We start from the raw sequence: 27,880 nt of genomic DNA, 5'->3' as shown, positions 1-27,880 counted from the left end.
CCTGTTATCCTTGCTCGTCAGCTACTGCTTTCCCAGCACCTTTGCACCCTGGAGGACAGAACAGGTGGCCTGAGTTAACACAAGAGTACCCACCAGGAGCCACGAGCCTCTTGCCATTTTCACCCTACTCAGAGGGCAGGGTTCAACCACCCACACCCCCATCAGAAAAGACAGGAAACAGGTGCTTCAGCTGTTGTTTATTGACATACAGGTAGGCTCTATAGCAACAGGCCCGGAGGCGGCTGCAGGAGTGGGGAAAATGGAAGATGGAGGCTGGAGTGTTTATCTGCAGCGACAGCTGAGTGGAGCAGAGACACAAGTGCACAAGGTGCAAATCGGGGAGGCTGAGGGGGTTGGAGAAGTAAGGGCCAGGGCCCGTCTGCTTAAACTGGAGCCAGTGCCCATGCCCTACGGTCCCTACTCTTGCTGGCCATCTCCTGACCCCAGGCCGGGCTGGGAGTTCTCTGGGTATCCATTTTCGAAGGAACTGAATAGAGTATACAAAGGAAGAGAAGCAGGAGCTGCCGCCCTCTGTGTTAAGCTCTGGGGCCTCCAGTCCCACACACTTCCTTCATCCCCTGCTTGGGTGGGCCACAGGATGGGCAGCCCAACTCTAGGCTACCTTATCCAAGCAGGGTCTTAAAAACAGCCATGTTTCACAGAGGCATTCATCTTCTTCCCTGGTGTCCCAGCCTACCAGTGCCACGCTACAGCCCCAAGTGAGCATTACAAGCATTGCTGGCCTAATGGATGGGTTGGGGGAAGGGGATGGGACAGGGGCTGGAGGAGGGGCTCTGGGGCCCATCATGGCACAGGCACTACACGCATGGTGTTGGTGAAGCCAGAGCCAGGGCGCCACCCAGTCAGTACAATGACCACATCTCCCTTCTTGAAGAAGCCTCGGGCCTTGCCTGGAGGAAGAGAAGAGAAGAGAGGTGGTGAGTAAAAGCCACGCCAGGCAGGTAGGCACCTGGGAGACTGCCCCACAGCCAGAGGTTGCAAGCAGGGCTGGCTGACCATTACTTCCTTACACCACAAGGTGGCGCCAGCCTCACAGCCCAGGCGAAGGGGATGTGGAGAGGCCCTGAGATTTCCTTATCACTCAGATGGTAGTGTTGGCAGGGACCTTCGGACATCATTCATTTTATACTCTAGATGGTGGAGAGCCTTGCCCGAGGTCAGAGCTAGCTGCTTGCTCTCATCCCATGACATCCTGCTCTTACACAGGGACAAAGGTCATATGAGTACATAGTCTGTGTGTGTGCGGCCCCACAGTGTAGGAGCTCTGGGCTAATTTTATAAACATCCTCAGTAATGAGCAAATGTAAGAGAAAGAACAGCCCTGACGATCCAAGATCTTTTGTTTTGGGCCCCAGACTGGATGATTGAGGAGAGGAACTAGGTTACTCAACTCCACAACCCCAAGGCTCCTCTTCCCTCCTGGGCTCAGCCCAGGACTTCAGAGTATGGGGATGGATGATCCAGAGAGAACAGTCCCAGTGAGGGCAGCTGGGGCTCTTGCACTCTAAGGTCTGCATGTTCCCCTTTCTATAGGGTCCCAAAGAGGCCAGTGCTCAAGCACCCTCCCATCCCTCTAGGCTCTAGCCCTTGCCCCCAGCCACGCACCAACATTCATGGCCAAGTTCACCCGGAGGTCCACGTCCTCAGCCCAGGCCTCCTGCACTGGGTCCTTACACACCACAGGGAAGATGCCACGGTACAGGTGGGCCTGGCGAGCTGTCTGGTGATTCCGGGTCACAGCAATGATGGGGGCCCGGGGGCGGTATCTGGCCACCTGGTGAGCAGACCTGAGATGGGATGGGGAATAGGCAGAAAAGACCATTAGTGTCCCAGGAGCCTCCCAAGAAGCCCTTTAGGGCCTTCAGTAACAGCTCACTCTAATCCAACTCACTATGCCAGCCTCAGGCTCTGGCCATTTCCACAACTGCTCCCAAGGTTGGGGCAGCCCCTAATCCTGTTATCGTCCCAGCATATAACTCCTCCTCAAAGCTATGCTATCCATTTGTCCTCTAGCCCTCCCCACAGGCAGGGCCCCAGGCTCATAGCGGCCCAGCATGGTCAGTCTCACCCACTTACCCCACACAGACCATTGTTGGCAGAACCCTCCCACCTCCTCTAAACTTTTCTGTTCTGGCATGAGGAGGAAACCCTGTCCAACCTCACCAGCACCCATTCCTCTCGCTGTCAGCAACAGCTACAAGCCAGGCAGCATGTGAATAGCACCTGACTTTCAACATCTGTAAAGAAGAGGAGCAGAGCCCCACAGCCCCCCTGGGAATCTGTGATCCAAACCTTCCTCACTGTTGTGCCCTCTCCCGACCCCACATGGCCCCCAGCCCCTGGAAACAGGCCCAGCAACTAGGCTCTAGAGCCCTAGAGTCAAACCTGAGTAGCTAAGTGAGGCTTGGAAATCTGGGTGCTACCCAGGAGGCCAGAGCATGAGTCTGGAGTGTCCGTGTGGGAGGCTCTGCCTGTGAAGGCTCCCCTGGAGGGCTGGGGAGCCCCAGAAGGCCCGATGCCAGGTGCTGCCTTGAACACTGACACTACACTTGTAGTCGCACATGTGTCTCAGGAGCTGGGGAGGGGCTCGCAGGAGGAACTGGGCCCAGAAGGCAAGCCATGAGGACACTCAACAGGTGTCAGGGAACTTAAGCCATGTCACAGCAGAGAATGCCCCGCTTAAGGCCTGGCCTCCATACAAGGCTTTCAGAGAGTAGCAACTGCTGAAATCAGGACCAGCTGAGACTGAAATCCCAGAAGACTGGAGCTAAGAATAGCCAGAAAGCAAAGGCCAGACCTTCTCACAAAGGTCAATCCTAACGTTGGAGCTGTTTATCCTGAGCTTTCTGCTGAGAATCTGCACAGGTCTCGTGTCCCGCTTCCCCAGGCAGCCCCACCTGCTGCTCTCAGTGCATGAGGGCTGCCCGTCTGCTCCTCTCCCACCCTCCTCTGCCAGGAACCCTAGCCACCCTGTGGGCAGGGATGAGCAGCACACCCCCAGACTTGGGGATAACGCAGACTATCCCAGACTAGGAAGGGGTCCCAAGTCCTCAGCTTGGCTGCATGGCACCCCAGAGTGTCAGCAAGACAACACGGTGACCTTTCCTGAGCCAGAACCCACTCATCATTGGGGCTCAAAGACAGATGAGGACGGGTGCATCAACGAAACAGCATGTCAGCGAACAGCACTAATTTTCAAAACTGAACTTTTAAAAGAGCCCATAGTTACTGGAATAAGCAAAACTAATTGTCTTTTACTTTTTTAGAAGACCTGCTTTTAAATATCAAATAAACATTTGTAGTCAGTCTATCTGTAGTGATGCAGTTAAGTCTCCAGTTTGTCATGAGGGTAGAAACTTGCTTTGGATCCAAATGGCCCAACACGCCTTATGACAGCTGCCTGGAGTCCTGTCCTTCAGGCCCAGGGAAGGGGCTCTGCTCACTCCTGGATCCTGGCTTAGGGGAGCTCCTTCCCTGTAGGGTCCAGGTGGCAGGCAGAGGGGTCTTACCTTGGCTCAGCGCCACTGAGCACCGTTCAATGCACTGCTCCCAGGAACCCCAAGGAAAGGTGCCACTGAGCAGGGCATTCCCAGGGAGCCACTGCCACCTCCTACCTGCCAGACTTGGTGAGGACGATTATGGCCCCACTGCAGCACTTGAAGGAGGCCTCCACGGCGCCCACGGCGGCGGCTTCTGTAGGGTCACTGGTAATGGGCGCCAAGCGGCGGAGCTCCTCAAATAATTGCAAGTGGTAGATGGCGGCCTCTGCCTCACGGGCAATCTAGGGGAGCAACATCCGTCCAGAGGGACGAGAGGGGGACAGAGCTTTGTCAGAGCTGTGTCACAACGGGAGAGGGAAGGGAAGAGGCGCACAGACAGCTGGTGAGGAACATGTCCCCGGATGCAAAGGCCAAGAGGAGACCAATTACTGGAGGTCCTGAGCTGAGTAAGATCAAGACTCACAGGAACCAGTCCTTCACCAAGTGCCCGTGACACCTGCTGTGCCTACCACGCCGAAGGACCTTTGGTCCTGCCCTGCCTTAACCTCCCTGGCTGGCTCCCTGCAGATGAGACAAGAGGCCCTGAGTCCAGGTCCCAGGTGCAGGGCTGGGCCCTGGCTGTCTTCTAGAGCAGCTGGAGCAAGAAGCTGGTTATCCTAGAGTTACCTGCTCTCAGGGCCCTACCTGCCAGACTCCGTCAGAACTATCAAAGCTGCCGCTAAACAGTGATAAGAAGCCTGCACGCTGCCCATGGCCATGGCTTCCATGAGGTCTGTGGAGTGACTTGAGGCTCGCACAAGTTCTTCAAACAGCTTGCGGTGGAACATGGCTGCCTCAGCCTCACGAGCTATCTGCAAGGTTTAGGAGAGACGGGAGGCAAGGAAAAAGAAGGGAAAAAAACGAGAGACAACACATGGAAAGACAGAATGTGGAATTAATCAGAGAGGAAGGTAACCTTGGGTTAATTGGCTAAATCTGTCCTTCAGGCAGATGCAATGAGGCAGGGTGATGAAAGCTTAACTATTTAGGACCATGTGGAGAATTTTCAGCACCAAATGCTGCTGCTTCCCCTCCAATAGAGGGAAAATTGGATCCTCCATTCTGGAAGGATTTTTTGATGGGGGATCGTAGGGGTGGTGGTGGTGGGGGGAGACAATATGGCAGCAGGCTCGAGTATCCTGACTCAGAAACATGTCCAGGCTGGGCCCACGCCACTCCCTGGCAGGACTTGGCCACACTGCCTCATGACACAGCTTAGAGGAAGGAACAGGCCCTCTCTCCTCACATGGCTGTCTAGTTACCCCAGGTCTCCCTGTCCAGCTTCCATGCACACATGGAGTGCTGCCTTAGCTTCAAGCGAGGATGCTATGAGCCTTTCCCGTGGCCTGCCACGGAAATGCATGGAGCAGCGCTGGAAAGCTGGGGTCAGACAAAGCCAAAACCATGTGGCTTTACCGCATTCTAAGCAGGATGGTGGGAAACTGGCAGCCTAATGAGGGGTAGACTGACCAGCCATGTGATGAGACAGATGCCTGTGGAAGCACGCAGGCAAGTTTAACAAGATATCTGATTAAAATCTAATGATTAAAACAGTCATAAGAAAGGCACCGAGTTATTTACAGACCAACTACTCAGACCAACAGCAAGAATTAGAAAGAAAATTTAAGCTTATTATTATTAAGGATTATAAGGCAATTATCAGCAACTTAGAGAATGATGGGTGAGGGAATAAGTAACAGCATCTCATTAATTTGACAGTAATAAGCAGATGTGTGGCAGGATTTACTAGGTTAAAGGTTTTCTTTCTGTAAGAATAGAATGCATGCAGCCCAAAGGAGAGGGGACATGAACAGGAACAGAACCATACCTGGTACTGCCTGGCCCTAGTCATGGGTCATTAACTGCATCAATTAGACACAGGGGAAAGCAGTTAAGAGGAGAGGCTGTTGTGGTCTAGGGATGTGGAAAGGAGAGGCCAGCACCACCTGGCCCAGACCCCATAACTTATCTTCTGAGCACCACCATGCAATCCAAGCCTTGCAGTTCTAAGACGTGTTTCTTCACAGGAAAGATCAGGGTATGGAAAAATGGACATGGAATTGAGAGCCCAGAGCCTGATTCTCAGTCTCTGACCCCAGTGAGGGCTCCACATGGATATGTGGGCCTATCTCCTGCTAGACAAAGCACTACATTGCAGGAGAGAACAGTGACTTAGGAGTCAGGAGATCTGGGTTCAAATTCAGGCTTTAGTATCATGTAACCCTCATCTATAAATTGGGGTGACATCTATCTCACAGAAGTAATGAAGCTTACATCAATCTACAGAGGGACTTACCAGACACTTAATAACAGCAGTGAATAGTTAATGCTAAGGCTACAATTAAACATATCCCATCTAATTCATTTTACAGATAAGGCCTTGAAAGCTGAACTGATTTGCCAAAAGATACATAAAGTCCCTAAGTCTACGTGGTTTTATCGTTTAGTAAATCAGGTCAAGGTCACTATCCCACCTCTGAAGCCATTAGGCCACACAACTAAGAAAATCAGAGGGGGGATGTGTGGAGACACTCATAAACAACAGCCGCCACTCTAGAAGTGGCGGGGTCAAGGTCCACTGTCTCCTGGGAGAGAAAAGACACTTTCCTGCACTGGGGCAGTCATGAGAACAAGCCCAGAGGTCCTGAGCATCCGAAGAGCAATCATGTTGCAGAGAAGCTGGCCTATCAGCCAGGCCAGGGTACTCAGCCATCCTGGGGACAGGGAGCGGTCTCTACCATTTCCTTATGGGGTAGTCCACCAAGGATGCTGAGGACAGCCCAGAAGACATCAGTAGTTAAGGTGTCTCTGTTCACCACTGACAAAGTGTTTAGTTACAAATGACACGTCTTCTCCGGAAGCCATGTAAGTCTAATAATTGGACACATAGAAAGGGAAGGAGGAAAGAAAGAAAACCTAGTGCAGAGGTCCCTTTTGGGGGGTTGTTTTAAATTTGGTGGAATGCAAGGGCGTCACAAAGGACAGGGGGTCCTGTGTTGGCTGGAAAGGGAAGAGGAAGGTTGAAGAAAAACTACTTCAGAGCAAGAGGCAAGCTCACTGAGCTGTACGTGATAAACAGTGAGCCAGGACGACTGTGGGAAAGTTCATCTGCAGCACTCATTTTCCCAGGGATAAGAAACCCTCATAACTGATGCCTCCATTAACTCTTTAGTAAGCTCTAGAACAGAAGCAGATAGGGCAGAGGGACCAAGCCTCAAGCCCTGAGAGGCAGCCAGGTGGTAGGACACAGCCGAACAGAAGAGCCTTGAAAAGCTAGCTCCCTGCAGGAGAGAAAAGTCACCTCCAGATGCTCTCACTCCAGGGCCAGCCAGGATCAGCCATCTTCCCACCTATCTCTATTTGTGGACCTGTCGCCATCACTTACACCCCACTTTTTAGTCTGGGGAGTGTGCAACAGCTCAGCAAAGCAGGTCCCACTGCAGGCCCCATGCAAGACCAGCTCATGGTCCACTGAGCACAGGCAACAGCCTCCAGCGCAGGCCCAGAGGCCCCTGTGGGGGAAGCACCTGTCTTTGGGACAGGTGGGGAATCAAAATGAAAGCCGGGGGCCGGTCCTGTGGCTGAGTGGTTAAGTTCCCACGCTCAGCTTTGGTGGCCAAGGGTCTCACTGGTTCCGATACTGGGTGCGGACATGGCATTGCTCATCAGGACATGCTGAGGTGGCATCCCACATGCCACAACTAGAAGGACCCACAACTAAAAAAAATAAAGAACTCTGCACTGGAGGGATTTGGGGAGAAAAAAAAAAAAAAGATTGGCAACGGCTGTTAGCTCAGGTGCCTATCTTTAAAAAAAAAAAAAACAGACAGAAAGCCAAACAAAGAGGACAGCTGGGATCAGGAGCCCTTGACCTTTTCCAGAATAGGGGAGAGCTACTCAGGTCCTCTGGGCTGTCCAGAGGAAGAGATACAAGTATCCCAGTACTTCAGCCAAGGGAAGGACTCACAACCCTGAAGCTACGAATGAACAGGGCTATCGTGTGATGAAGGAGGACACCTCCAGAACAGAAGGAAACAGGGGACGTGGTGTGGGCAGGGAAGGTAGAACAGAAAAAACAAGACACCCCTTGCCCAGCACACCCCTCCTCACTCTTCTTGTTGTCACTTGGAGACTGCGTGTGCAGAAACCTAAATGGTGTTGCTCTGTACCAGAGCGTGCCTCCATCCCAGCCCCAGCCTGAGCTCGGGGAGATGCGCAGGCCCTGAGAACTCACCAGGTGCTGCATGCGAACAGCCTCCAGAGGGTAGTCCCCTTTGGCGGTCTCTCCAGACAGCATGATGCAGTCGGCTCCGTCCAAGACTGCATTGGCCACATCACTGCCCTCGGCCCGGGTGGGACGGGGCTTCTTGATCATGCTCTCCAGCATCTGGGAGGGGACAGAGCATTAGTGAGACATGGCCTGGGCTATCTTCATAGATGAAGGACTGCAAGCTGACTCCCCAGATAGTGTGTGTGCAGAGAGTATAGCTTTGTGTGGGTGCATGGGGTGGGGGAAGGGGATATATGTACGTGCGTATGTGTGTGTATGACGTGGAGCAGAGTCCACAGGAAGAGACCAGTTTGTGGTCTAAACTTTTAGCCCACAAAAGTTTCCCATGAAAGCACACATACTCAGGGAGAGGCACATGCCTGTGTGGCGCAGATGACAGGCTTCCCAGCTCGGTTGCACCGCCCAATCATCATCTTCTGAGCAAGGAAGACCTTCTCTGCAGGAATCTCAATGCCTAGATCACCACGAGCCACCATGATCCCATCGCTGGCTTCCAGGATCTCATCAAACCTGACAGAGAAAGTGGAAAGAGAGATATTTATAAGGAACAGGGGCCACAAGTATGGTGATGCAAAGGATGTTTTGCTGAGATTCTCTGACTTAGCTGTCCTTGCACCAGGACAGCCATCTATGAGGTCATCACGGGTGCATGGAGGTGGTGGGGTGTACCAGCCCCCTAAAGTGGGACAACAGTTCTGCTTGCTGGGCTCTCAGCACCAGTATGGCTACTTCATTGGGGTGAAAGGGCAAGGTCCCCCCCCAAAGTCCCATGGGCTCATTTCCTCTCAATCTATATTGTATGACGCCCCTCTTAAGGTGTCTACCATTTCCACTCCTGTCAGCACTTCCAAGGCAGAAAGAAAACCCAAGGCCTGCTAATTGCTCCTGACATGAAGGTCCATGGCTTCTTCCAGCCAAGGACACTTGAGAGCTGCTCCTTCAGGTGGTTGCTTCTAACTTGCTGAAGGCAAGAGGACACATGGCTTTGCCTAGCCTGGGGCTTAGGTCAGCTAGCACCCATGGCTTATCAGGATGGTAGAGGGAGGACCCCAAATTGCCTGGTACAAAGGACATCTAAATGAAGCTAAGGATGGCAAGGTTATGACAGTGACTAGTGCTGCTCCTCCCACCCTCCCCACGCACACACCTAAACCACATGAGTAGTTCTGGAGTTTCGGCAGCACTGAGTTCTGTTTCCAGTAGGGAGCCAAAGAGGAACAGACGTCATCAACCTGGCTATACTCATTTGGCTCTACCTGGTGAGCTCTGGGAGGTGGTGAAGCTGAGCTGGGACAATCTGGACCTAGGGAGAATGGCATGCTTTCCTCTGGGAAGCTGATACCACGCCCAAGCTAGCCCAATCGTCAAGCCAGCTGCTTTCTTAGTGAAGACCAAGAGGCCATAAGCTTCAGTCTCAACACTAGGCCCTGAGCTTCCACATGGCTCCCAAGTGAGGGGGCCCTTTCCTCAAAGCCTGCTGTCTTCCCTCTTGGTGGTTCCCCCATGCCAGGCAACATAGCACAAGGGCTCCTGATCCTGTGAGCAGTGACCCTGTTCTCTCTAATGCTGGTCCCTGGGCCTACGGAACGATGTCAAGATGCTGGCATCCCAATCACCTAGGAATCTTTGGTTTATTTTTAAATACCAATGCCTTCCACTCCCCTTCTTAAGATACTCTAATTCAGTGGGTCAGGAATAAACACTAGTGTCTGTATCCTGAAGGACAGGCAGCCAGGTTTGGAACTAGATATTCATAGGATGCATCTTGCTCTTCAGAGAGATGGGTTGGGGCTGAAAGAGGTGGGGGACAGGCAGGGGACTTACCTCCGAACTCCCTCATGATTCTCAATTTTGCTGATTATCTTGATGTTCTTTCCTTTATCTCCAAGGACCTTCCTGACTGCATGGACATCAGATGCCTTGCGGATGAAAGACGCAAACACCATATCTACATCCTGCTCTACCCCAAACTTCAGATCCTGGATGTCCTTTTCTGACACAGCAGGCAGGTCCACAGCAGCCCCAGGGAGGTTCACACCCTTCTTGCTGCCCAAGGAGCCACCGTTCTCCACCTCGGTCACCAGGAAGTCAGGACCTGTGCGAAATGGAGCAGGTAGGAGAGACGGAGCAATGAGGGCATGTGCCCTGAACAGGAAGTAGGCTCTCTCCAGCACAGTGAACAGGGAAGTAGCAGATGATGGGCTCTGGAGCCATACTGCCCAAATTCAAATCACAATCCCACTAACTATGTAACCTTGAGCAAGTCAATTAACTTCTCTGGGCCTCAGTTTCCTCACCTGTTAAATAGGGATAATAAGTACTCATCAGGTTGTTTTAAAGTTTAAACAAATTATCATGTAAAATGCTTAGAATAGTGCCTGGCACTTAAATATTAGGTCTCATTCCCATGCACGCTGGAGGCCTGTACATATCATTCTGAGGGATGGAAGAAGGAAGCAGAAAGCGAAAAGCAGTGGAGATGCTCCCCAAGAGCACAATCAAGCTGGAATGAAGTCTGCTTTTAAGAATAAGGAGTTATAAAAGGAATTCCTGAGCATATAAAGACTCAATATTGCTGCCAGCTAAAAATGCTTCCTATCTTCCTTATGTTGAAGAAATGTAGAGATGGGAGCCGGCTTTAGACAACTAGACCCTGACTCCTGTAACGTACCTTTCTCCTTCACCTGCAGAGAAATAAGTCCATCATCCACGTAGATCTTGCTGCCCACATCCACCACCTTGCAAATATTCTTGTAGTCCAGCCACAGGACCTTCTCGTCACACTTTTCCATGTAGGCATTATCTAGAGTGATCTTCAGAGTGGCTCCTTTCTTCAGCTCCACCTCTGCAGTGCCGCTCTACAGTGAAGAGAGAAAGCTGCGAGTGGAAATGCAGAGGCCAGGCCCTCCTGACAAGAACAGAAAAGCTCCTTCCTCCAGGGAACAATGCTCAAACCTCAGGTCGAAGTAACACTAAAGCTTTTCCTTTGGAAATAAATGATCATATCATCTAACTTGGTATATTTCAAGGAAATAACCTACGAAAAACCTACAATGTTTTAGTTATGCTGCTTACTGATAGGAGAAAAGAGATAAAGAAATTGCTCCCCAAAGTTAGAGACTTGGAAGTGGGTTTTTAGAGAAACAAAGATTATTTCTGACAGTAGTTCTTAGCAAAATAGATCAAATCAACAGTTTTTACAGTGAGGAAGGAAACTCTCATTTATAGACCTAAACACTGAGGAACACGGCTTTCAAAGGGCAGAGACTGCTGAGGTTGTCTCTGCGGCACCCTGCCTCCTGTGCCCTCCCTCTAGCTTCTCCCCAGGATACTCACGCCCTTGATAAGCCCAGTTCGAATTTCAGGTCCTTTAGTGTCCAGGGCCACAGCAACCGGCCGGTAGAGAATGGGGTCAGAAGCAAAGCTTTCTGTGGCTGTGCGCACGTTCTTGATGGTCTCTGCATGGTACTAGGGGAAAGGAGGGAAGGTGATGAGCAACCTCCCACACACTAGGATCTAGTGCTGAAGCTAATCACTCAGGAAAGACCTGTGGATGTTCTAGACCCCCACCTCCGTCTAGTCTCAGCACCGTCTGTTCACTGAGCACCCTCTACCAGCTTATTTCAACCTCCTCAGCTTCCGCCCTCTTCTGCCACAGCACTAACTCACTCTAAGGGCAAATCTATGAGACTTTTCATAATACTGCCACCAAAACCCATTAAATGTGTCGGTGTAAACATGTCTCAACATAAAAGAAGCATGTGTCCCTCCGGCTGTTCTCTTTTCCCTAAGATTCATCAAACACTCTCAGCAAATAAAGCAGGCAACTGGAGTAGAACACCCAGGCTCACGTCTGGATAATATTGGTCTGGCAATCAGTGTCAGCTTCTGATAGATTTGGTAATTCTGCATTTTTCCTCTATTGTTTCCAACTACAATTCAAACTCAAAGTTATTAACTTAAGCTAACAGTGGCCGAGTTGAATAACCCACTGCTAAGGTCGCACAGGCGTGGTTTTCCCAATCACTTTCTAGAGTCTGATTAGAGACGGAAGTGGGGTAGAGAGAGGTGGGAATATGCCTTTCTCTGAACTAATTGCCCTTTGCTATTTCTCACTTGCAATAAATCCTGGCTTCAATCGTCTCTCTAAATCCCTTTCTCTTTTTCCATTTGCCATTGCCATTTGACTCAAAGCCAAGACGTCAAAAGTTCTTAGACAGTGTAATCAGTATGACTTTGCTGATAATGGACAGCCAATTCAGCACTTGTGGGCCTTGTCCTTTAACTATCACTGTCCACGAGAACAGCACCTGCAAGGAGGAGGCTGGTGGGGAGCTGGCACCAGAGGTTAATCTCCAAGCATGGCATTACCTAAAGATCTTCAGCTTCCAATTCTAGGAATACTCTATAATGAGGACCGCTGGCTCATTCCGTTGAGGTAGAGGTCCTTACCGTCAGTTATGAGAATTTCTTTCTATTGCTGATTTGCAGTAAAAATAGTACTGAATATAGAAATAATTTGAAGGAATGGGTGTTGAATATTGTCAAATGCCTTTTGCTCCGATTTGATGGGAGGAGTAAAAGAATACATGAAATGCTTAGAACACAGATGAGCACATAATTATTTAATAAATGTTACCTATTATGATCATCTTCTTCTATTAGACTGACCACTCTATTTAATCCCAGTGTGAACTTTGTGTTCCTAGAATAAAATTTACTTGGTCATGGGTCATGAAATTCCTTTGATACGCTCCTGGATCTGGACTGTTAAATTTTATTCATGCTTTCTAAGTCACACTGGTCTAGTGTACTAACTTAGTACTAACCTGTCTGGTTTGGATACTATCCTTGTCTCATGTTAGCATCAGGGTATGTTGGTTTCAAAGAACATACTGGGAAGATTTCTAGACTTCTCTAGGCTCTGGACCAGCATAACAAAGGATTTAAGTATTCCTTGATGGGGAGACATAATTCAGCCATCAAAATCATTTGGGTCTGGTATTCTGAGCAGAGCTAGATCTTATAATCATTTTTCAATTTCTTAAGGCTGATAGTCTATTTACATTTTCTACTTCTTGGGAAATAGTCAATTTCACCTCAACTTATAGGGCTGAAGGTATAAGTCTTTTTATAACTTTTGAACTCTCTTCTAATGTATAGGGAATATTCCCTCTCCTATTTAGTGTTTTTGTGCATCCTTAATTCTTGACCAGGCCTCCAGGGAGTTTGTTTTACTGTGTTGTTGTTGTTGTTTTACTCCCAAAGAACCAGCTCTTGCCTTAATTTGTCAAATTTACTTTCTACCACATTATGCTATGTTTTTAAATCAATTTCTTTCCTTCACCCTTTTAAGGTTTAGTATTTTCCCCTAGTGTTTTGAGTTAAATATTTATTTCATTTACTTTCAGACTTCTGCTTCCTGAGAAGTGCATTTAAGTCTATAAGTTTTCTCATTACTAGGTTAGACTTTGTTCTTAATTTTCACAAAAAAGGTCAGAGAATGCAGTCTATATAATTTCTACTTTACGGAACTTGAGGGTTTCTGAGCGGCCTACTATATGAGCATTTTAAATAAAACATGCATTTTTGGTCTTGGAGAGGTAAAATCATATATTATACATAAGCCAATTAGAGTATTAGGCATTATTTTATCCACTTCCTCTATATTGTCATCTGCTGGTATATCTCTGGGAGGTGCACTGAAGTCTTTCACTATGGCTGTGGTTTTGTTGGATGTTACCAGGTGGTAAAGAATTCTATCAACCAATGCTGTCCTTGTGGAAGGTTCTAAATTTAGGTTGGTTAAAAGTCAGTATTTCTGGCCAACATGGCATTATGTGACCACCCATTCAAGAGAAACACATCTTGCCTACGTGAACTGCCAAGAGTGGGGACTGGAGACACTGTGGCAAAGCTGTCGCAAGATCAGATGCAAACAGTGGATGTCTCTCTGTCAGAGGGAGGGAGAAGACAATTCCAACGCTCTGCTTACAAGATTATTTACAATTGTCAAGATCAGAAAACCATGTCCCAGCTGCTAGTGAAAGGTGCATATGAAGTGAGGGCCCTGAGACGCAGTCAAACTAAAGCTGTGTACATTATATAATACTAGGACAATCTCAGATCAGTGTCCAAAACCCCGATCCCAGGGACAAGACAACTTCACATGGTCAAAAGCCTCAAAAGAAACCCATAAAAGAGAATTGTTTTTTTTAATCTCAATTCTAATCTTGGAATAAGAGTTAAAGCATAGATAATCTCCAAATGCTTCTTGTAGTTAAAAAAAAAAATCCCTGAGCCAGCCCCCCTCCAGCAGGTGCAGCAGATCCCCTTGCCATTTCAGGGCTGTGTGGTGTTACTTTACTGGATGGAAGAAGGGGTAAAGCCTAGTAAAAGGTCAATTTCTTAAAATCTATTTCTGCTCCTTTGCCTGCACACAGAAGACCCTGGCACACTCTAGTAGCAGGCACCAATACTGAACCGATCTTCTCTGAGGTCTTCAGCTCTCTTTGGGCTAAGCTAACACTTGCAGTAATCCCTAGTGACTCCTGCCGAGGACCCTTTGGAAAATTACAGAATGTCCTCACAGATGTGTGTCTTAATCTGCCAGAGATGCCTGCTGAGCACAGTTCCTCTGAGCTTGGTCAGGCCCCCATGACATTTGGAGGCCTGCTGCCTGCCAGGCCATAGGCTGTTTATGGAACATGGGTTAAGGAACCTCTGATGAAGAGTCTCAAGTTTCCAGAAAGGAGAAATTCACCTCTTAGATTGCACTTCCTGAGCTTTTATTTTTAGTCTAAACTTCACACTAACTTCCAAATGCCAGAGGGCAACCCCTCAACGACTTGACCTTACAGGGTAGCGTTTTCCTTATTCTGAACAGGAAATACATAAGTCAAGAGTTGGGGAAGTCTGCCTCACCCATTACTCCTCTATCAATGCTAATATAAAACCCCTGTAGGGATGAATGGCCTATGGTTGAGCCTGAAGGTTTTTGAAAGGCATTGTTCCGCAGGGAGCCCCACACACCTCAAAATAAGTTTGTTCTCACCTTGGGAACAGAAGTAGGAATGGAGCACTTCTCAATAGCTGTCACCTGGTCCCTGGGTAAGGCTCTCCACAGGTGAAGTCAGCTCATAAACAGCCCCAGTACTAATACATTCCTACAAGGCTCCCTCCTGGGGAAGTGTGCTGACTTTATTTTAATAGACCAGACCCCTTAGGAAGAGATTGTCTGGGAACACAAAGTTCATGAAGTGGGATATTATGCCAGATGGTGTTAATGCATTAGACTCAGTCCTTAACTTGCAAGAGTGGAAACCCCTCTCCTGGACCTGCCTAGTTATCTTGGGTCTAAACTAGGCCAGAATCAGTCTGCAGGGTGACCTTTTGGTTCATCGCTGCAATGTGAGCTATTACAGAAACCCTGGGCTGGAGTGTCAAGCCCTATGGCCAGGATACCTAACGGATTAGAGTAGAACGCTTCCACACTTTCCTTTCCTTTGTGAGGCCAACGGTAGCACAGGTGTGTGGGAGAACCATGGCCAATGATAAAGTAGGTCTTCTTTGCTTAGGAATTAGGAAGACTTGGCCAGTTGAGATGGCAGGACAGGGGGGAAGGAGAGTAGGGGTGGGCTAGTGAAAACAATCTTCCCATTGGCTGTAAACCCCAGACTCCTTCTTGCCTGGTCCACTGTGGCTACATGAATACTGCATTCCCACCGTTTCCTATAAGCCATCCCAGTAGCCAAACTCTCCAGCTGAGGCTCACCTCGTGAGTTCCATGAGAGAAGTTCAGACGAGCCACATTCATTCCAGACTTAATCATCTCCTTCAATGTTTCCACCGATCGGGAAGCTGGGCCTAGCAAAAAAAAAAAAAAAAAAAAAAAAAGTTTTAAGGCCGTAAGTGTTAATTATTCAAAGTAGGAATAACACTTTAAGTTGAAAGAACTCTTGATATTTTATTTTTTCCCCTAAATTCTTCCTGCCAAACTGCTCAAAATTCTTTCAAAAGCATATATATGGCTATTATTGTGCTAGCCCACTTTCTTGATTTAGGAGGACACTTCTATTTCCTTCAAATTCTACAGGCTTCCATCTAATTAGGAAAGCCTAGGTAAGACTTGGCCAGCCCTCTTTGCTCTCCCTGAAGCCCAGACAGATGTCCAAACACAGAATCCTGGTTGCACAGAGCATGTCAAAAGGATCTTTCCTCTCTCAGATGTTTCTACAAAAATCTGCTAAGGAAGACATCCTCTAAATTTTGTATCCTTTACTAAAGCATACTAATTCTTTATTGCAATTTCCTATGACTTGAATTTCCACAAGAATCTGTAGCATCTCGCTTAGCACCCAGGTTTGCTACATTTAGTCTTTTCAGGAGAGAAAAGATCACTGTGAAGCCCTTGTTTGGGGGGGGGGGGGGGGGAGGGGGGCCTGGCACACCTACTCACCAATAGTACAAATGATGCCAGTGTTCCGGGCCGTGATGGGTGGAGAATCAATGTCCAGGCGGCACATGTGCTCCAGGAATGTGTCAGCCATGGCCGCATGCAGCTGCTGGGTCTGAATGAAGGCAGTACCGGCATCACTATGAGGCTTCGACATGGCTTCTGAGGTCCTGGGTCCAGGGGAACTGAAGAGAGAGTGATCAGTCTGAGAAGCCTGGGGTGGTTAATACACCGCTTGGCACAGGAGGCTGTTTCCTCCTTACACATTAACTCAATAAGCACGCTTTGTGCACAAGCCACAGGGATCCCCACCATGCGCTGGCTATGTGGGTGCTCCTCAAGTCGGGCAAAGGGCTCACACGACTGTGAGCAAGTAGAAAGGACCTCAGAGAACAAGTTAAAACCTTGTACCAAATGCATGTACTTCCCAGGTGTCCAGTGTAAGCAGACCTCCCTCACACTGAGCTAATAACGACCTTGACAGCTTTCCCACTAATCCTATAGATAACATCATTTTACATGAACTGAAGGAGTTCCCTCAAAAGGCAGCTGTAACCAATCTTCCAGTGATGCAAGTTTTTTACCTTGGAAAATCTAGATCTTTGTATGGAAAGTTGTCTCAAAGCTACAAACCTCTCATACGGGCTGGGGCACTGAACACCACTTCTTAACAATCCCCACCCACACCCAAAGTGCTTATCCTGGCTCTAGAGACAACCACCATCCAAGCTCCTAGCTCCAATCCTCCAAGCTCCCAAGTCCGAGGTTTTCACTAACCCAGAACACCACAGAAATTCATTTCTCAACTTACTTTAGGCCCAAGAGTAGGTCCCAGCCCACTGACAGGCAATAAAAACCAGTCCCTGGACAGGAAGCAAAGTCCAGCCAGAACCCTGAATGCAAAATCTTTCACCCCAGGAGTCTAACTAAAAACCACATTTACTTTTGGTCAGGAGGACTTTAGGACGTGCAAAGCAATGTGCATACAACCAAGGATAACCACAAACGCACTGGTCTAGTTCTAAAATTCTTATAACTACGTTAACAGGACACTTGCAACATGAGGAAGTCTTGCTCGTCAAATCTTTTCCCCAAAGGATTGTCTGATGGACCATCCTGATTCCCTTTCTAAGTCTGACAAGTACACTACCTCCAGCAACAAAGATCATTTGTTCCAGGTAATTAACCAGCCCAGGTCACAATCCTGACAACTGCCCTGACCCTTGCTTGTCTTCATTACTGACTTATTTGCTTAACTTCATTACTAACAACTAAACTCACTCAGCCGGCTAGTTAGGTGATTAGAGACAAAGACTTGAGAAGTTTCTACAGTGTGTGAAAAACCATCAGGTAAAGGATGTGAGCCAGAAGCTTGACACTCCTCATCAGAAGGCTTCAAGGAAGTTCCTTCCTCAAGTTCTCATAGCAAAAGCTACTCCTCCTAAAACCCTTGAGCCTAGACGCTTCAGCCCAGCCTCAGGAACAAGCCCCTCTCTAGCCCTGCCCCACTTCCTCCTAAATCTCAGGGCTTCAAATCCAGGTACCCCATACATATAACCCTTACTCTTTCTCCTCCTCCATCCTTGACTCTGTGGCCCCTCTGGGTGGCTCAAGTAGAGCGTGCATCTACCCATCTCTGCAATCTTCAAGAACTCCGGTAAAAGGCCAAGAAGCTCTGTGACCAGTTGTGAGCAAAGCTTCTGTCAGCTATTGAAAACTGATGGCTATGAGTCCTTAAGTATAGACTCTAAAACTTTTTAAAAAAGGGAAATAAGATACCAGCTAACTATTCCACATGGGAAATGCACTGTTCCTTTCAATGTGCATGTCCCAACTCCCTACCCAATGCATACCAGATAGCAAAATGAAAATGTCAACCCTCTCCTCCATGACCTATGTAGTTTTGTATCTCTTAGCATCCACTACCTGGAGGTATTCCAGTGTTTGTTCAATGAACTTTCAGTGGATCTTAATGCCTCTTCATCAAAATGAAAGTTATACCTCTGCTCCCCCTACCTCCCCAAATCTAAGGAACTTCTGAATTACTGACAGGACGGCCTGGGCAGCCAGGGTCCCTTTACTCACACTCATCATGGAGGCAGGGCTTCAGAGCACCCAGTTGGACTTAGGTAAGTCTGGCTGTTAAGGGAACATTACTCAAGAGATGGTAGCAAGTGGCACACCAAGCCAACTGGAACACGTGGGCCTTGCTGTGGCCTCCAAGTAGAGAGTCATCCAGTCTGAGGACTGTGTCATAGACAAAAGACCTGACTGAGGGTGTGGGAGTAACTAACCCCACTCTTTTTAAAAATCATCAGCCGGTTCTTCTCTAGACCTGAGACATTAGGGTCTCCTTGCAAAGACCTGGCTGGGGCCACTGATTATCAGGTCATACCTTGTGCTCTCTGGGCTTGGGCTTCCGGTGGTGACTTTATGCTCTTTTTTTGGCTCAGGGTCGCTCCTTGGCCCCACTTGCAAAGACCGGTCGGAGCTGAGCAAGGTTTGCCCTGTAGAACTGTACAAGGATTAAGGTAAAAGCTGAGTGTAACTAAAGCTCTTTGAGGTAACGGAGAAATTACTTTAATAACCAGGAATCCAGGTGGTACTGCTCCTAGAGATTCAGCTATGTTACCAAAAAACCCCAGAGAAGCCTCCCAAGAAAATACCAAGAAACTGATAATAGAAAACTCACAGGTGAAAGTGAGTTCTTACTGGCTTCTCTGCACTGGTTTATCCCCTCCCACTGTACCCAAAGACTGCCTTCTCTCTCAAGTCTCTTTAAACCTGTGATTTACTAACATTTCACTACTCATTCTATAAAAGAACTTGGTCCCTCGCCTTTTTTGGGGGGGAAGCGACACTAAATAGACATACATAAAAGGACTGGAAGGATATCTACCAAGTATTAACAGCATGTCATCCAGGTGGTAGGATTACAGCAAAAGTTTTTTTTTAAACTGTGTTTACCTGCTTTAAAAAAAAAAATGTTTTTTTTAAGATTTTATTTTTCTCCCCAAAGCCCCCCGTACATAGTTGTGTATTTTTAGTTGTGGGTCCTTCTATTGTGGCATGTGGGATGCCGCCTCAATGTGGCTTGATGAGTGGTGCCACGTCCGCAACCAGGATCCGAACCAGCGAAACCCTGGGCCGCCAAAGCAGAGCCCATGAACTTAACCACTTGGCCAAGGGGCTGGCCCCAAAAGTTTTTCTTCTCTTTATTAATGAATGGACTGATATGAAATACTTTATAATAAGAAAAATTACAAGTGTCTCTCTTCTAAAAATGATATATTTACAAGCACCCTGATAAGACTGTTGGAATTAAAACAAATGTGAAGCTCCCAGTTCCATTAGTCAACTGCTGCTCTATGCACTTCTGGAATACATGTTTAAATGTGGCAGATGCAAAATATGCCATCTCAGGCCCTAGGTCACAAATATACTGCAGGATAGTTTCACTGGCTTAAGGTCAACCTTGATCCATTCAGAACCTCAAAGTAAAAAAAAAAAAAAAGTTAACACAGTCCTTAGGACAATGCTATGCCCAAAACCTGTTAGTTATGTGCCCAAATCCAGCAAATTTTCCCCTGTTTAGTCTGCCCTCAAGCTTCAAAGCAAAATCTTTGTGACAAAGATGTTCTAGTCCAGAAGGGCTGCCTCTGGGATCAGGAGACGCCATTAGAAGATATAATTACATTGGGCTCAAACACAAACCCCATTTCACCATCTTGAATTAAATCTGAAGTCTACAAGCTCTGATCTTTTGCTCACCCAGGCTATTAAGTACAAAAATAACAAATGAAAATTTGTTTGGCATTTGAGTGGATTTACACACCAGCAATCAAAAAGTTTGCTTGTCAGCAAGTCTGCCCAGACTCCAAGAAGATCTCATCATGTCCTTAAAGCCCTCCACCAAACCAGAGACCTGTCTCATCCAGGGGCCACCAACTGGTCTCTCTCCCCTCAGGCTCTGCCCTGGGGTCAGAGGACGCTCCTGCCTCTTTTCTGAGCACAAGCTGCCCATCCCACCAACCACCTACCTACAGTTCTGACTTAATCACTGTCTGGACTCTCCCTCTCCCGGCCCCAGGAGAGCAGCCTCAGCCCCCGTTTCTCAGAGCAGGCCTCTGGGAAGAGCTCCCCTCCCTTGCACTGGCCGCCTGGACAGTGCCTGCCTGGACATGCGGCCCAACCTGTGCCAGTCTGACTCACTCCTGCACCTTCCTCTCCGGGAGGCAGACATGCAAAGCCAACCTCCTGCCAGCAGTGGAAGCCCGGTGGATCCACTGATGGTGCCAAACGCAGTGCCCAGGTACAGAAGCCTTATTCTGGAGCCTGAGCCCCTGCAGTAGGATCTTCCCCAGGGCCATTTCTCCTCTGTGAGAAATGAGATACCATCAGACGCCCTAGTGCAGGCTGACGGGCTGGAACAGGCAGCCACACTCAGCTCCAGGCACCCTATTCCCACCTTTCCTTTCATCTCAAGCAGCTCCTGGTTCTCTAAAACTATAGTTTTGTTTGTGCCAAACACAATTCTTTGCCAGTCTTCAGGAACCAGGGGTTGAAAATTGTATATAAAAATACTCAACATGCCACTCAGAGCCAATACTCTTGGCAGGTTATGCTGGGAAAGATTCATGCTTCACCAATTCCATCTTGCACAAAGGCCCAAATCATTCTGCCCTAGTAAACCAGCCTGGCCTATGAGGCTGCATCTACATAAGCCTATTTTTAACCAGCCAGGCCTCTCTGCACCAATTTTGCTCTGATGCCAACGACTGTGTTCCTCGCTCTGACATCAATTTGCTACACACACCTCCAAGTCTCTAAGCCAGCATGAAGGCTTTTCAATTCCCCAAATCTTCAGAATTCCAGCATCCAGTAGAAAGTGTGTGTCACAATACGCTGGACCCTGACCCTGCATTCAGTCCAGCCTGCTTTCTAGCTCTCTTCCTACATGATGGAGCAGTGAAATATAATTCTCAATACTGGCCCTCATCTATGAGAGCGACAAGACCAAAATGGGTGCTGGAACAGCCACAGAACCTAGGAAGGTCTGGAGTAGATCCTGATCCGCACAAATAAAAGGAGCTCACTTAAAGGTTCAGGTAAAATTCCCTTGCTCTTCTATTTATTCAGGGCTAGAACTAGTGACTTCAACTTTCTAAGCAGGAGCCTAAGGTCCTATTTCAAACTCGAGTGGAACAGGGCACAAAAGCTGATACTTGGGTTTACCCCCAAAAGGGAGTCCCAAGTCAGAGAAACCTCCATGTCCTCAGATGCCAAGGATTTCCTGGTTTGATGACAGATGCTCAGAGCAGAGAACTGGTTTCAGCCTGAAGGAGGAAGTTTGGATGAACCTTTTCTTCCGCTGTGTCACTCCTTACTAGGCTTAAAAACATGGGGCAGTGCTTCAGGACGTGATATGCATACTCTGGAAGCAGCAAGGACTCGGACCCTGGTTTATGGCCTCAGCAAAATGAGGCGTTGGCTCAGCATTTAAGGCTATGATGCAGGACGGAGAGGAAGGGAAACACTAACTAGGTCCAAGCACTGACCTAGTTAGCATGGACTAGTCTTCCTACAGTGACCTTTACAGGTTTGTCTCTATTTTGTTTTGAACTTAAAGAAATATTAACATCTGTATTTCCACCACCCAGAGCTCATTAGTATTTAGCCAGATTTTCTTTAGACTTAAACAATTACAATTCATACAGTTCATTTTTCCTCCATCCCCAGGTCCCTCCAACCCTTCTACACCCTGTCATGAACTTTGATACCCACCCACCATCATGAATTGCATCCTTCTATTTAAGTGTCTATATACGGAACCCCATGACATTGTTTTTTTTAAAATGTCCTAGGTAGTATACTCTACAAACATCGTCGAACTGGCTTTTTCACTCCACACATTTAAGATCCATCCAGTTGGTATATGGATCTACTTAATTCACGTGAACTCCTATACTAATCCACTGTAGGACTAGACTACTTATTTATGTATTCCCTTGCTGGATGGCCCTCTGCCCTCCACTAAACCGATTTTTTCCCTATTAATCAATTCTATAACAACCCTCCCTGTACATGTCTCCTTGTGCAGGTGTGAGCTTCTGCATATTCAAAAATGGAATTCCTGGGTCACAGGGTATGTTTATTTTCTATTTTACTAAATACTGCTGATATACTCCCCAAAATGGTTATATCCATTTACACCAATCAGTAATGTGAGTTCTTGCCTTCCCACACCTTTGTCAATACTTGATACTATCAGACTTCTAAAATGTTTGCCCATCTGATGCGTGACATTTGTTAATCTGCTCTGTAATGTAATAAAAGAGGGATATCAGGATAGTCTTGTTTTCAAAGTCTCTACTTCCCTACCTCTTAACCAGATCAAAACCCTAGGACTCCTCCAAAATGTACATGGTTATGTCTCAAATACCACGAGAGACTCAGCTGACTAATTCTTTGGCACTCATCACCAGAGACAGGGGAGACACCAGCTGTCTAAAGTTAAATAAGTATTATTTGTAGGTTAAAAGGTGTTTAAACAGATGGTGCTCCTTTGGAGAATTTTTTGACTGCATCAGCTAAGGTGGTCCATACTCCAAAATACTATGACCAGCAAGTTCAGTGCCCTATCATAGCTGGTCTTGGCATCTCCTCTAACACAGCCCCTACCTGACTTCCAAAACAGTGAGCTAGCATCAGGAAAGGGAGGCTTAGAGCTGCCCAGGAGCTTTGCCTATGACATAAGTGCGGGAGGCAAGTCTCAGAGGCCACCAGAGGTACTGCAGCCTGGCTCTCCCTCCTACGTGCAGACTGGCACATACCGATCACTGCAGGGGTGGGGTTGCACTGCTTGGTGGCCCAGCCAACCTCCCCTCTTGGGCTGAGCAGTCATACCAGGACAAAGTATGATGGTATTAAGAAAGGTCTTCATTTTGCTCTATTCCTATCTGTGCCAGAAATGATCCCTAAAGTGATGATTCAAGGTCCTATAAGACCTTTTACCAAGTAAATCACTTATTCATTTCATAAGATCCTCAACAAGGTGGGAAGAAAACTGCTCACCCGGACAACTCTCTCTTGCAGTGTACCAGTCAACTGGGATCTGACTGTGGATATTTGGAAGGATTCAGAAATAAAGAGAATGTCAAATGAGTCATTTCCTCCTACCTTGATCTCAGTCTTAACTCTTGGCCAAAATAACACACCCTGAGGTGCCTTCATAAAAGCTGAAGCAAAATAAATAGAAACCCATGTAGTGTGAGTTTATACTGCAAGAGTTGCATTTTTTCTACCTTCCTGTTCAGTTATTTCCTCATTTCTTCCATTGCCTCAATATTAAGAAATGAATAGCTTGAAGAAATAAAATGCCTTTTCCTGTGCCCCTCATATTAATGTCACAACATTCAAGGCACAGAAGAAACTGCCATAGGGTGCTAACTCTGTTTAGTGTCACAGCTACCAAATGTGCCAAGTCACTATGAGTGCATTTCTTAAAGACCCAATAATCCTCTTTGTTGAACTATAAATTCAACACTAAAATTTACTTCTAACATAGTGCTTAAAATGAGAGTTGCTGTACTAGACAGGAAGAGACTGATGTCCACACAGTCTGGCTCAAGCCCAGTAACCCAGAAATTAGCTCAAGGACATTCTTTTAAGTCATCATTATTCATGTACATACGGCCCCCATCCCACCAGGCCTGCCATGACCACTGCAGAAGGCTCATCCTGGCCTGCGGCCCTGCCATGCTGCACCTCAGCTCCTAGGGCAGTAGAGAGAGCCTGGGGACCTGGATCAACCGTTTTTCACTTAGTTAACACATTTTTTAACTGGGGGAACTGCATGCTTCATTATCTGACTCACTGAAAGGGGAAAGGGGACTTTTTAAACCTTCATAGACCACAATGCAGGTTTCCACTCACCCAACTAAGAGAATTTTCTGAAAAGCCAATAAATTCAAAGGTTGAGTCATCCTCTCCACGGAGCTTCCCTGCCTCCTCCCCTACCCCCACCCACCTGGTGATAGCTTACATACTTTTCCCCCTCAGAACATCCCACGGTATTCCCAACAGCATCCTCAGGCAACCAGAGATCAAATTATTTGCTAACAATGCTGCGGGATGGGGGTGGGGGTGGCGCCTGACCTAGGCCCTCCTCTGTACCCTAGGAAGAGACCACACCCTCAGTATAGCCTACAGGGGGCTACTGTGCCTGCCTCCAATCCTAACCTCATTTACCAGCTGGCTGAGAAAATCCTAGAAACCCACCTGAACAGATGGGAATGGAATGTGAAGAGTTCGGGTAGCAAGTTTGTTTCCACTCTTAGAGCCAAACATCAAAGGCTGAAATCACCCCCCTCCTTGCCTTCCTTTGTCTAGAGGTCCCATTCTCAGGAGACCAAAGAGCCCCTGTTGCAAGTGGAGAGTTGCAAAGTAACAGTATTAGTTACTTTGTAAACACTGTACCAAGATCCCTGAAGGGACTGGTCTCCAGGAGATGTCTGGTATTTAGAGATCCTGACTCCCAAAGATTAACTACAAGTCTGTGTTTGGGGATGGCCTGTAGAAGATGAGCCCTCAGGCTCAATTAGGGGTTAAGTAATTGTGCTCGGCGGCCAAAAGAATATATTTGGAGGCATTTCTTCTGGACATCTCACTAGAGATTAGACACTGCACTGAGCGTTTAACATATATACATGTAGGTGTGTATAGTGACCAATCCTTTCAACAATCAGGAGAACGTTCCTCCCAGTTTACACACGGTAAACTGAGGTCCTGAGGCTGAATTCCCTCCATCATTCGCGTCAGCATGTTAATGAGTCAAATCTAATTCTGAAAGCCTGTTTACCACTTGCCAATGCGTGGATCTTAATTAGGCTCACTTGCACTGGAGAGGACCAATGTGCTGGGTTTGAAGAATATAGGTAAGATGCCAAATGGGATGCCTTTCCACGACTGGGCTCTTAAATAACCTTCAAGACTGGTGGTAGCCTCCTGTCCCCCTCACCCCAAGCCCTCGTTCCCCGGGAGGAAGCACGTACCTTCCTCACAGCACTTACCAGTAATAACTTTTGCGTCCGTTGCTTAGACTGTGAGCTCCGTCACATTCTAGTCATCCGGGTCTCCACCCCCCTTCCCCAAACAGCTCTTGGCACACACAGAATCTTTATTGAGTAAATGAGAATGCGGGGGCGCCAAGCCGTCGACATATTTCTTCTCTCCCCACAACCCGCTCCCTCCCCGCCCCATGGCCTCCGCGTTCTACAGTCGGGGCGCATCTGTTAAGCAATGTGAAACAGAGGCGAGGAGCCGGGGAGCGCCCCGAAGGAGGCTCGGTGCCACATGCGCTGGCTTGTCGTGCGGGAGGTGAAGCTTGTCCCGTAACCGGCCGCTAGGCCAGTCGTCCGGCGGGGTGGGACTGGGTGGGGCGAGGCGGGTCCCAGGCGCTGACTGCTACGTGCATCCCCGCCGGGGCGGGATGGAGCCCCGTGAGCCCCTGGGAACGAGCGCGGCGCCGCGGCCACCCCACCGAATCCGGGGCGGCACAAAAGCGGAAGGCGCTGCAGGAGCAGCCACGCTTTCTTCCCTGCAGCGGGGAAGGGGAAGGGCAAGGGTTACGTAACCCTCCAGCAGCACCCAGGCCGCACAGGAGCCTGCGCTGCCCGTCGGCAGACCACTGCAATTCGGGTGGTGACCCCGGGACTCTAGGATAGCAAAGACTAGGAGGCCGTGACGGAGTGCGCGGGTTGGACTGAGATGAGAGACGAGGGGGAGGGGGCGGGGGGAGCAGGCGGACGTGACCAGAACCGCGCGAACGCGGGAGCAGAGGAGAGGGATGCGGAGGCGCGGACGTGACCAGATGGAGCGAGAGGGGGAGGGGGGAACCCAGGCACGAATGGGGGAAGGGGTGAGCACGAGGAGGGGACAGGGACGCGGGAAGAGTGGACGGTACCTGAACGTGGAGGGACTGGTGAGGGGAGCTAGAGAAGGAGTTTCAAGAAGAAATTACAAAGAAAGCATCAGAATGAGGGGGACACCGACAGGCTGAAGACGAGGGAGCGAATGGAACAGTATTAAGGGGTAAGGGGAGGAGACGAGCATGGGAGCAGAAGGAGGAGGGAAAAGAGGGAAGAGAGGAAGGAATCGCATTAGGAGGAAATACGGGAAGGAGGACGAGGATGGAACCAGATGAGGGAGGGAGAAGGAGGCGAGGGTGGGACCAGAATGGAGGGACGGATCGGGAGAGGAAAGGGGATGGCCGACCCATCTGACCTGGGAAGAAACGGGAGCTGGGGGCTTGGAGTAGCAGGCCCTAGGCGCGGGCACCCCTTCTCCTCTCTCCCGACCTCAACCCGGTCCCAGATGCCCAGGACTCGGCGCCGCCCAGGGATGGGCGTCCTGAGGAGTGAGCAGGCGGACGGGATTCCGCACTAGCCGAGTGGACAGGGCCTCGGCGGGGACGGTGGGCCCAGCCTCTCCCTTGCTCACCTCCGGCGTGGTCCGGCTCTGGCTGCGCGGCTCCTGCAAACAAGTCGGACGTCTAGCGGCGCTGCGCTCGAGTGCGGAGAGCCGCCGCCTCAGCCTCAAGGTTATCCCGCTGCAGAGCCGCCGCAATCCCTCCGCCGCCCCGCCCCCCACCCAATCCCGGCCTCCGGCTCGCGGGCCCCGCCCCTCTGCGTCCTCGCGGGGCGCAGTCACCTTCAGCAGGAACTGCGCGCAGGCGGAACGGGCAGTCAGGTTGCCCTTTTGGGGGGGACTACATTCCGTGGCGGAAGAACACAGCATAAAAATTGCAGCATTGATGATCCAATGGAGCCAATGGGGAAGCGGCGAGGCAGCAGGGCCCGCCCCCGGAGCTCCGGAGACCTCCCTCCCAGACCCAGGGGAGCCCAGGCCCACCTGTTGCCGCCAACTTAGAATGTTGGACGACGGTTCTTTTCTTGACCCTCGGCCCAGGCCGCCCAGCTGCCCTGGCCTACCCCGGCGGTGCCCAGACTTACGGGTCCCTGGGCAGCATTCCCCCAGCCCTGCCCTGCGACTCCCCACCCCTCCGGGGTCCCGCCCCAGGGCACATCTCGGAGACTGAGCCGGACTGGAGGTTGGGGAGGCCGGGATGGGATGAAAAGGTGGGGAGAGATGGAAACTCGTGGGATGGCTTGAGGTCCGGACCCCCTTCGGAGGGGCCCTGGCACTGGTAGCGGGAGTAGGGAGAACTAGGGAGGGCGGAGTGTGCAATGGAGCGGGAGCGGGAGGCCTTTAGTTCTTAGGCTAATACAAGGAAGGACAGGTTGGGGCCATGTGAATACTTCGGTACGGGCTGGAATCCTGCAGAGCGAGTGCCTGAGAGCAGAGAGTGAATGGAAGGCATTAATATTAGTGCAGAACTGACCAGGAAATATAAAGTCAGAACGTTAGAGCCAATCATCTCTGCAGGAGTCAGCACTTATGTTTTCAACTTGGTGCATTTAAATAAGTGTTGTTGGAGCTTTTCTTAGATTTTTCTCCAAGGCATTTTCCGATTTCCCAGTAATTAGCCCACCACCAGTGACAGCAGCAGTAATC

At 49.0% G+C, this 27,880-nt stretch overlaps 1 protein-coding gene across 4 annotated transcripts; it reads right to left on the bottom strand.

Annotated features, from left to right (window-relative positions):
- Positions 1 to 182: 182 nt before the first annotated feature.
- On the bottom strand, positions 183 to 26,951 carry LOC124233068 (pyruvate kinase PKM). 4 transcript variants are annotated; one of them, XM_046650137.1, is made up of 11 exons: positions 26,807 to 26,951; positions 16,310 to 16,491; positions 15,626 to 15,717; positions 11,188 to 11,319; positions 10,523 to 10,709; positions 9,676 to 9,946; positions 8,211 to 8,361; positions 7,795 to 7,947; positions 3,636 to 3,802; positions 1,627 to 1,808; positions 183 to 911 (listed from the first exon to the last, which is right to left on the bottom strand). In XM_046650137.1, exons 2-11 carry the CDS (start codon positions 16,461 to 16,463, stop codon positions 805 to 807), a joined length of 1,596 nt encoding a protein of 531 aa, XP_046506093.1. In that variant the 5' UTR covers positions 16,464 to 16,491; positions 26,807 to 26,951; the 3' UTR covers positions 183 to 804. The 4 variants fall into 4 exon arrangements, with proteins under 4 accessions (XP_046506093.1, XP_046506092.1, XP_046506095.1 ...); XM_046650136.1 differs by lacking the exon at positions 3,636 to 3,802 and adding an exon at positions 4,206 to 4,372 and having other exon boundaries at positions 26,807 to 26,950; XM_046650139.1 differs by lacking the exon at positions 26,807 to 26,951 and adding an exon at positions 18,702 to 18,820.
- Positions 26,952 to 27,880: the final 929 nt, after the last annotated feature.

The sequence above is a fragment of the Equus quagga genome, unplaced genomic scaffold (genome assembly GCF_021613505.1).
Source record: "Equus quagga isolate Etosha38 unplaced genomic scaffold, UCLA_HA_Equagga_1.0 153_RagTag, whole genome shotgun sequence".
Lineage (NCBI taxonomy): Eukaryota > Metazoa > Chordata > Mammalia > Perissodactyla > Equidae > Equus > Equus quagga.
The sequence above is the reverse complement of the archived record's forward strand: the minus strand, read 5'-3'. Positions and strand labels throughout refer to the sequence as shown.